Below are 10203 nucleotides of genomic sequence, written 5' to 3' on the forward strand. Positions count from 1 at the left end.
CCGGTATGGCAGCCTGAGTGAGCCACCCTTGAGCTCTCCCTGCTGAACAGCTGGCTGCGGGGCAGTGCTCTCCCCTTGAGCTGGGACACCTCTCAAGGTTGCTCCTCGAGGCAGAGACCTCTTACCAGCTGCAGATCTTTGGTAAGTGACCAATGTTGCGCATAATCTTGTATTATAGTGCACTAAGGTTTCGTATTGGTAACTTTGATTTTGTCTTGGTAGTTCTGAATCATTGTTACATTCTTTTTGCAGTAGGTAATAGAGTGAACCTTGCCATTGAACTTTGATAAGTTGCACTTTTACAACGCCATATTTCAATAAAACCCACTTTTGCTGATACCTTTGGCGGTGATTCTTTAAGCGGTCTAAATCGCCCGCCCACGACAAATTGGCATGATGGTCAGGATTCTAAATCTTATCTGATCAGGGCCACCAAGACGGTCGGGGACTGATGCTTATAAAGCACAAAAAGAGTCTGAGTGAAGTGGGTTTGCTCAGTCTTAGAAGGCAAAAGGCAGACCTCAATGCCATCTTCACTTAGTGGAAGGTGCAGAGAGGCGGCACGTGGAGCAGCATGGATGTAGACAGAGGCAGAGAGCCTTTACACTTCTCCATGTGATTTGGAGCAAACTTTGCTGTCTCAGTAAGCTTCATCTCGCCTGCCTCAAACCACCACAGCACCACTGGCCCACCTCTGCTGCCTTTCCGGATATTGGAGGTGCTTATGCTCGGGAAGAAGTCAAACAAGGCTGAGATGTTGTTTGTTGACTTTGATTCATGATGACCATGTTCATTTGCCTACGCTGGGGCGAAGCAGGACCTTGAGCTGCTCCTTTGCAGGAGCAAGGAATCCTAACCAGGACATATCAGTAGATCAGCTCACCAGAGGTCCCCCCAAAACAGGCCTCTTTCTGCCTCAGGGAGGCATTTTGGTGCCCTCTCATTTCGGAAGGCAGAGCCTGAAGACACCTCAAGTCATACCACATACCAGATCTCCGTGGTTTGGAGGAAATTCCTGCCTGCTGGCCCCAGGGGCGAGGGTGTGCGGAGGAGAGCACTGCTAATGCAGGTCCACAGTTGGCTGAAGAAATGATGTTGGCAATGGGGTTTGGGGCTCTACGACCATGGGACCCGGTATGCAGATCAGTGTCTGCCTGGGAGAGACAGGATCCACCTCACCAAAGGGGCAGAGGAATCTTTGCTGATTGAATGGCTGACCTTGTAAGGGGGGCTTTAAACTAAGGATGAGAGGGAGGGAGTATCCAGCAGTGCTGTGAGGGAGTGACAGACAGGGTCAATGAGCAAAGGGCAGGGGGTGATGTGATGGGAAGGGATCACAAAATCAACAAAACAGACCTTAAGCAGGTCACTTCCAGCACTTGCGTGAAAGCAAGGCAGTGCCAACATGGCACCATGATGGAAAAATCCCCAAACCCTCTCCAGGAACTCAACGTGCTGCGGTACTTCTCTAAAGTGTCTGTACATTAACACACGTGGTATGGGGAATAAACACGAGGAGTTAGAGCTCTGCGTGCAGCTGCAGGGCTACGATCTTGTTGGGATCACAAAGACGTGGTGGGATGGCTCCCAGGTCTGGAGTCTTGCGATGGAGGGACACAGGCTCTTATGGCATGGGGGCTCAGGAGGGAAAGCAGCACCAGCACAACGGTACGTGGAGGAACAGAGCTTGGGCTTTATCCTCAGGAGGTTCCCCAGCACCTTGCCGGGTGAGGAGGGGCTGTGCTCTGCAGACCTCTCCTGCAGGGGTGGAGTGCCCACACGTCAGGAAAGTCATTTCAGGAGCTAGTGCCACTGAGTGACAGCCTTTGGACCAGCCCCTCCATCCATAAAGAACTCAAAAACCTCCACGCCTTCACACTACTGGAACGGTTGGTGTTCCTGCTTCTTCTCATGGTGCCGCTGAAGATTTAATTCCCTGTAGGGAAGAGGGAAACCCCTTTGTCCACGAGTGTCATGGGTTAATCCTGTTAGACAGCTAAGCCCCACACATCTTGGGGGATGGAGGAGAGAATGGGAAGGCTACAAGTGAGACAACTCATAGGTTGAGATAAAGACAGTTTAATAGGTAAAACAAAAGCCGGGTGCACAAGCAAAGCAAAACAAGGAATTCATTCACTGCTTCCCATGGGCAGGCAGGTGTTCAGCCATCTCCAGGAAAGCAGGGCTCCAGCACGCGTTAACAGTTACTTGGCAAGACAAACGCCATCACTCCGAACGTGTCCCCCCCTTCCTCCTTCTTCCCCCAGCTTTTATTGCTTGAGCACAGTGTCATGTGGTCTGGGATATTGCTTTGGTCAGTCGGGGTCAGCTGTGTCCCTTCCCAACTTCTTGCCCACCCCCCAGCCTACTTGCTGGTGGGTGAGAAACAAAAAAGGTCTTGACGCTGGGCAGGCACCGTTCAGCAGCAGCTAAAACAGGGGGGTGTTATCAACACTGTTTTGGTCACAAATCCGAAACACAGAACCACACCAGCTGCTATGAAGACAATTAACTCTATCCCAGCCAAAGCCAGTGCAATGGGACACACACCTCCCATGAACCCTCTACAGCCATCTCCTGCTCTATCACCCCACGGCCACTTGGGGATCTCTTGGTCTGAAGGAAGGAAAGGGGGAGCAGCATGGAGATGGGGTGAGTGAGCAGAGAGCAGAACAGCCCTGTGGGGAGAACTTCCTCACGGCTTCAAAGTGAGAAGAGCCTTGCTAAGGACCAGGGTGGGAGTAGCTACATAGCAGAGGATGGCTTTCATCCACTGCTCCCTGGGTCATGGGCTCACTCCTTCTGGGTGACTCTGCGCAGGACTGATGCCAAGCAAACCAGGCAGCGCTCACCATGTGGATTCCTGGTTTACTCACAACTTCCATGCTACTTCATGCTGCTGCAGTAAGTGTGACCCCAGGACATGAGCTTAAAGCTCTCTCGGGCAAGTTTCCCATAGCCCTGGTGAGGAGGTCTCTAGAAGAGGTGGGTTAGATCTCCCAATGACATGTTCTGAGCATGGCAAAATGCTCCCAGACCCGCCTGCTGGCATTACGGCCTTTCTGCGCCCCAAGCCACCCTGGCTTTAGACGTTTCCCGTGCCTTCAGCTGAAGTGAGAGACCAGGTGCTCTGGGAGGGAAGAGGAGGATTTCTCCTGGAGGAGACACACATGGAAGCACTAGCTGGTGCAGGACAAGTGAACGTGGAGGCCACTTTCATGCTCTATGGCAAGCATCTTCCAGGAAGGGCTTTCAAAATTTCACAGAATTGTATGTGGGGGCACTGCACACCTCTCTTACTTTGTTACTAGAGGGGTTATTAAAAAAATCTCGGTGTTCTAAAGCGAAACACGACAAATACCAAGCCTAACAGTATTGATACCATTATGTTGATCCACATTGGCAACTCTCTCCTGGTGCTGCCATATTCCTGCTGCAGTCTAGAGGTTACCATGTGCAGGTGGGTGGCTTTATCACAGAAGCCATCTTTGAGCAACACAGCCTCCTCCTGTGAAGACAGTCAGGTTGTCGGCAAGGGCACGGTGTGTGCAGTGGGAGGGCCACAGAGACAAGAAGCAATGGGAGGGATCCAGCTGGGACCCCTTTGCCATTCCTGCCTGCTAGCCACATCTTGGCACCTGCACCCTCCCACTTGGTACCTTTGATTTATGTCTGATCATCTTCTGTTGCTCCTCCAGCTGCTTCTCACTGCAATTCTCCAGCTTCTTTCTCAGCTGAAGCACATGCTTTTCCCAGCTGCGTAACTGGTCCTCCAACTTCTGTCTCTCTTCAGCCTCCTTCTGCCTCTGGACCGCCCTCTCCTGCTCAGCTCTCTCATGCTGCTCTTGCTCACCTGGTGACAGAGAAAGAGAGATGTTGCAAGGGCAGGAGCTGACCCCAAGGAGTCCTGTTGTCCCCCTCCATCAAGCTTGGCCCTCCACAAGCAGTGGCGTTTCTCCAGCCCAGAAGGTACTTTTTAGCTCCCTGTCCTTCTCCGTCAGGGAGCGGTCTGTGTTGAGGATGCTTTCGGCCAGAGTCTTTCTGCTCTGGAGGAACTCCTGCAGGACAGCATCAGCCTGTAGGACCACAGGTAGAAGAGGAGTCAAGGGGAGACACAGCATCTGCGGGGAAATGGTTTCTTGGGGGAAGGGGATGGGACACGGAGCCTCTCCCCTTGAAGAGGAGCTGCTCTCATTCCTACCTTCACCCCCTTGCGAGGCAGTTCCCAGTATTTCTCCACCAGTGCCTGCTGGTCTTCTTTGAACAGCTCATAGCCCCCTGACACATTGTAGACACCATCACTGATTCGTTTCTCCATGTCTTGGGAGAGGTCCCTGAGAGCAGCCTTGCACTTGTCATGGGACGCTTGCTCGTTGTCCTTGCAGAACTTTGCCTTGACTGCCTCTACCTTGGTCTGTCCAGAAAGATGCAGAGGGAAGGCATCAGCCCAGGCTGAGCTGCACCCGCCTTTCTCATGCTAGGCAAAAATCAAGCCAGGTCAACATGGGAATTGGGATCTCCAGTCTGTGGGGTAATCAGCTGGGAGGTGACGGGTGGGGAGGGCAGTCCATGCCCATGGACATCTCTGGGCCAAGGTGCACAGGAACAGAGAGCATGCCAGGGACCACAGGCTCCACAAAACACAGGGACAAGAATTGGTCAGCAGGACAGGGGAAGTGTGGAAGCCTACAGGCTTCCAGCCAGGGCAGAGACACCTCTGGGCTGCAGCGAGAGAGGGGCAGGGCTGAGCTTCGTCCCCATTGCAGCACAGCTTCTGAACCTAGGGAGAAGGGGTAGTGCAGCAGGGACAACTGCCAGTCTGCAGAGTGTGAGAGCAGGCGTTAGGACTGAGTCAGCTCTGGAGAGGGCACAGCACTGTCCTCTGGCAGGAGGCAAGGAGACCCCTGTACCCCAGGACCAAAAGCTAAGGGGCTGATGGTGTCCCTGGGGGAATCCTGGCTGGGCTGGGGAGCACCTACTATGAGATCTGCCTGGAAACGGCAGATGCCATCCTTGAACGCCCGTGCCATGAACAGCTCCAGCGCCTCCTGCTCGCACTGGCTGTGCAGCTCCAGCAGCTCCTGAACAGTCTCTGTCGGCAGCTTTGCCCGCTGCGCCATCAGATCCTGGTACAACGTCACAGCCTCCTTCACTGCTGCTGCATTCTCAATCTCTGCCAGGGCGAGCACCGCACTCTCCAGGCACGGCACTGCCCCGCTCTGGATGGTCTCCACGTAGGTCGTTGCCAGTTTCCCCAGCACTGCCAAGGAGGACCAAGGATGAGAGATCTGCAGCCTGAACAAAATGCAGGCTCCCATTCGGCCCTGGGTCCTGCCATATCCCTGCTGCCTCCCTGCCAGAGTCTTCCTGAACATCTTTTCCTAATTGTTTCCCACCCCACCTGCAGCATCCAGAAGCTTCAAATCCAGAGGCAGGGACAGCAGCCAGCAGAAAATCTCTCCCTTTCCCCACCTGCATCATTTGACTCTGCATTTGCTCCTTCCCCAGACACAGTCCCAAGAGCTGCTGGCCATCCAACCCTCTGGGCAGGGTTTGGATAAACTCACGGTTTCCTGTTATGATGTGGCCACCGGGGACGGTCTTAGGCGGAGACTTTTCCCAGACGTGGCTGCAGAATTTCTCCACCTGCTGCTGGAATTCAGGATTGATCTCATCATCCTGAAGATCCTCCAAGCAGACCAGGTCCCTCCTGCGGGCCGGCTGCTCAAAAACAAAGCACTTGCGATCTGGAAAGAACTGGCGGATGCATTCCCGGGGCTGGTTGTAGTATTGGGTCTCCTGGTTGCTATCTGTGGGGTAAGAGGACACGGAGCAAGTTGAACGGGCTTGGGCTGTTGTTGACTTACACTGAAATGCTGCTGTGTCTGGGGCTGGACATCTCCAGCAGCACAGCACCATTCCCTTACCAGCCTTTAACTTCAGTGCCTCCTCCAAGTATTCGTCCTCAGAGATTTCCTTCCCACCCGCCTCCAGCTGCAGTGTGAAGTCCCGGACAGCCCAGATGAAAGTCGGGAAGAAGAGGACAAATTTTTCTGAATCATCCAGTTCATCTTCACTCTCCTTGGGTGCTGCTTTCAACTTGACATGGTCAGTCAGCTTCACCACATAGCTAGGGAGCTGGCTAAGGAAACAGGGACCTCAGCTCTGAACGCAGGGGCATCGCCATCCTGCAACCCCTCAGCACTTCATGGGGAAGAGAGGAGACTCTGCAGGACAGAGAACAGCCAGGAACCGCCAGAAGGAGGAGGGAGAAAACCCCTCAGCCCCGAGGTCCACAACATGGGACTCCCAAGGACTCAAAGCACATTGCTGGGCACCACCAGAAGGTTCTGCAGCTGTCTGAGGAACTGCGATTTGTCAACCCCTAACCCACCACACAGGGGGAGGAGGGCATCCCTGGTGCTGCTGTCCCACCAAGGATACTGCAGCTGGTCCATGGCCAGCTGGTCAATGGTGCCTCTGCTGTTGTAGATCAGGGTGCTGGAGAGCAGTATGGTTAGCACAAAGATCCATGTGTCATTCCTGGTGTCGCCCTGGAACAACAACCCTCGGCTCTTATCAACAAGACCCCCTAAGTATGAGCAAAGCCCCAAATCCCCAGACCCTGAATGCCCCTAACCAACAGGCCATGGCAAGACCAATTTTTTGAGAGACCCACCCCCATGCCATCACCGTGTCTTTCTGTAGCTGGCCTTATTCTCAACTCTTTACTCTCAGGGTCTCACAGACCTCTATCAAAGTGCTCCCTGAGGTCCTCCTTCCCGTTTGCTGCTCTTTTCCAGAGAAGCAGAGGAATTTGGCAAATTGTCTACCCCGACCTCCTTCCCCATGGCCTCTGGCTTTTCCCAGCACACAGGCTGAAGGCCACCATAGGTGGTGGGGACACCTTGACTCTGGTCACCACGGCTGGGCCCTCAAGAGCTTCCACAAAGTGCTGGAATTGCACAAAGGGAGCTCCCATTTCTTCCACACCTTCTCCACGTCGCCCAGCCCTTCAGTGTCCAGCAGCACCAGAGTGTGTCCAGGCCGGCAGGGGTGAGGTACACACCACATCCAGATACCTTTGGTGTGGGACTGCACGGTGGAGCCCAGGGAGAAACCTGTGGGGAGGACACAAGGGTCTCAACGGTGTTAAATACAGAGTAGGAAAACCCAGGTATCTTGGCCACCCAGGGCTGGGACCTCCCTCACCTCTCCTCTGACCAGCCAGCCTGTTCATGAGGTAGGACTTGCCGGTGCGGTACAGCCCGGTGATGGCCACCACCACCACAGGCTGGGTGATCTTTGACAGCACCTGCAGAGCCTCCGGCCGGACCACCAGCCCCCTCGCCGGGGTGTTCTCAATGAGGCAGACAGGCACCGGCATGTGGGTTTCAGATGCCATTGCCGACAGCAAACGCAGCCTGCAAAGGAGGTGGCAAGATGGGCTGGTTAACGACGTGGGGGCACCACCCCACAGTCCAAACAGGGACAGTTATTATCATTCTACTTCATTTTTCCAAGCAAATCATGCCTTGCACCCAATTCCTTCCACCACGCTTCCTCTTTTTGCCCCTCCCAAGTGATGCTGTGAAGACAACAGTGACACTTGGAAGAGGTGCACAACCCCTCCCCATTTGCCCCACAACAGAAATAGCTCAATTTCTGAAAGCCCGGTGGGATAGTGGGAGTACTCTGCATTATGTCCTGAACACCAATTTAAAGTTTGCTGAATGCTTAATTGTGCAAAAATGGGTGCAGGCCATAGCAATGGCCTCAGGCGGGGCTCTAGGGCAGGAGGGATGACTGACGAGTGACACAGGCACTAAGGGAAGGATAGGTTAGGGGGGGAAATTGAAGCTTAGGGGAGCTGCTTATGAATTTCTTCATTAATTTCCGATGGCTGACCTCATCAAGCCCCCTCTCACCCCCCCTCTGTGCCTCCCACAGGCACATGCTTGGTGCTTGCCCTCGCAAGGCTCCCATCTCGCCTTTCCTCCTCCGTGTGTTGGTGGGTGACCCCCTCCACGCACTCCAGTGCTCAGCCCCCGCCTGTCCTTGCCTTTCGCCCGGATGGTGAGACTGCCAGTGGCAGGGGGGCTTTCACCCAGTCCAGACCCTTCCCTTGCACAGCCCCAGCCATCACCCAGCCCCTGCCAGGTACCAGTAAACCCACGGACATGGCAGCAGCACAATGGCTCATCCCATGCCCAGACCCAGAAGCTGCCCCACTGCAACCTCCCAGACACCCCAGGACTTGCTCCGGCAACGGCAAGCTCCACGGACACTGCCCGCTTCTGGGCTTTGAACCCTCTCTGAGGACCTCGCAAGCCCCGACCTCTTCCAGGAACATCAAGGGCATTGCCACTCAGGGACAAGAGGCTGCCCTTCATGTCACAGGTACCCCCAGCACAGCAGGGAGGAGAGGAAAGCTTAGTGCACGGGGTCCAAGCTTTGGCGAGTCTTAACTTGCATGCAAAGCCTGGGGGGGCTGAACACAGGCTCCTAGCCACCCATTCCCCTTGCTCCATCCCAGAGCCTGAGCAGACCTTTGGACCTCTTCCTCCTCCTACCTGGTGGGATCCCTGTCACTTACTGGGCTCCCTGTTGTTTGCTGGGGTCAGATGGAAGGAGTCGCTCCGCAGCCCCAGTGTCCAGGGCTGCTTGCATTGGGTGGGGAGGAGGGATTAGGGGAAGGGACTCACCGTTGTCTTCTTCTCCTGCCCTGGGCTGCAACAGCTTTGCTGCAGTCTGGGTCCTGCCCTGCCTTTTCCCCTGTGCATACGGCCAGCCCTCTCCTCCTATTCTGGGAAATGGGTGAGTCAGAGACCGAAAGCGAAAGTCAGGTTCTGGGAGGGAGGAGGAAAACCCCAGCCATAGAGATGGCCTGTGAGTTGACCCTGGCCAGCTGCTAAGCAGTAAACTTGGAGGAGGTGAGATAAAGATGGTTTAATAATTGAAAGAACAAGAACGAAAAACAAGCGATGCAAAAGCAAACACTCACCACCTCCCAGTTGCCCAGCCAGTTTCAGAGTTACACTCACCCTGGGAGATATCTTCTCACCCCTTCTTCTCTGATCCCGCTTTTTATTGCTGAGCATGATGTTATCTAGTGTGGAGGGGTGGTGAGATACTGCAACAAGTTGCCCAGAGGAGTTGTGGATGCCCCACAGAAGTTGTGGATGGCCCATTGCTGGAAGTGTTCAACGCCAGGTTAGATGAGGCTTTGAGCAACCTGATCTAATGCAAGATGTCCCTGCTCACGGCAGGGAGGTTGGACTAGCTGATCTTTGAAGGTCCTGGCTGTGACCCCTCCCAGCCTCTTGCCCACCCCCAGCTTGCTCACTGCCAGGGGGCAGAGTGGGAAAGAAGAGGAGGCCTCGATGTTGCAGCAGCCAAAACATATGTGTGTTATCAACACGGGCTTGTGATGAAGAAAGTTAACTCTGTCCCAGCCACACGTGCGGTGCTGTGGTTCCCAATTCCCTCTTGTATCCACCAAGTGCGATATAGAGAACGAACTGCTTATTGCTTAATGATTGTCTCTCTGTAACTTTACATACCAAGGACTGGTGTTTGTCAAGGATTAAGCCTGTCAGAGACTGGTACTTGGGAGTGATGAGCAAGAAGGAACCATGAGCGATCACAAAACTTAATTAAATGTTTGATGAATTTACGATCTTGTTGAGAAGCACAAGTAGAGGCCTTGCTTGAATAGATAGGGCCGGAAAAGATAAGAACTCCTGCCTTTGTTCTCGTCCTTGTAGATAATTTAGCTTAAACTAACCATATGGTTTTTACACCACTACTGAGAACTTAGATAATAAGAACACTAACGAGCAGTGATGTATTAAAACATGTAAAAGACCATACTGCGCAGAATCACCTGAGAAGGGTCAAATAGCGGACAAGTGAGGAAGACTATGGAAGACCACCGGAGGACTCCTGAAGACCACCAGAGACCTTCAATGCGCCTGCGTAAAGGACATTTGCATATGCTAATAGTTTCCCGGAAAACTAATGAATATGTATAAAATTTCTCGGAAATCTAGTGAATATGTATATAGAACATGAATTTAACCTGCACAATTAGACCTGACGGTGTGCACGATAGGTGGAGCGATCCCCCGTGCATCCAGCGCTGCCAATAAAGAATACCTACTTAATAGTTAATCAAACTATTGAGTTAATTTCTTTGAATCA

The 10203-nt window shown here is 53.5% G+C and overlaps 1 protein-coding gene across 2 annotated transcripts; it reads right to left on the reverse strand.

Moving 5' to 3' along the window:
* Positions 1–2340: 2340 nt before the first annotated feature.
* Positions 2341–9062, reverse strand: LOC104834116 (interferon-induced guanylate-binding protein 1-like). 2 transcript variants are annotated; one of them, XM_010571228.1, is made up of 11 exons: positions 9005–9062; positions 7213–7424; positions 6994–7121; positions 6445–6554; positions 5928–6130; positions 5568–5810; positions 4980–5260; positions 4202–4414; positions 3974–4076; positions 3660–3853; positions 2341–3505 (listed from the first exon to the last, which is right to left on the reverse strand). In XM_010571228.1, the coding sequence occupies exons 2-11, from the start codon at positions 7403–7405 to the stop codon at positions 3320–3322; spliced, it is 1854 nt and encodes a 617-aa protein (XP_010569530.1). In that variant the 5' UTR covers positions 7406–7424; positions 9005–9062; the 3' UTR covers positions 2341–3319. The 2 variants fall into 2 exon arrangements, with proteins under 2 accessions (XP_010569530.1, XP_010569529.1); XM_010571227.1 differs by lacking the exon at positions 9005–9062 and adding an exon at positions 8706–8798.
* Between the last annotated feature and the right edge of the window lie 1141 nt (positions 9063–10203).

The sequence above is a fragment of the Haliaeetus leucocephalus genome, unplaced genomic scaffold (assembly GCF_000737465.1).
Source record: "Haliaeetus leucocephalus isolate CR32 unplaced genomic scaffold, Haliaeetus_leucocephalus-4.0 Scaffold312, whole genome shotgun sequence".
Taxonomy (NCBI): domain Eukaryota; kingdom Metazoa; phylum Chordata; class Aves; order Accipitriformes; family Accipitridae; genus Haliaeetus; species Haliaeetus leucocephalus.

Bases quoted from the DNA above. Each gene is read 5' to 3' on its own strand.
- LOC104834116 (XM_010571228.1), bottom strand. From the start codon at position 7,405: ATGGCATCTGAAACCCACATGCCGGTGCCTGTCTGCCTCATTGAGAAC. The intron at 5,261-5,567 runs GTGAGTTTATCC...CCTCCTTGGCAG, and splicing joins CCACATCATAACAGGAAACC to TGCTGGGGAAACTGGCAACG. The intron at 3,854-3,973 runs GTACCTTCTGGG...CTCTGTCACCAG, and splicing joins GAAGGACAGGGAGCTAAAAA to GTGAGCAAGAGCAGCATGAG.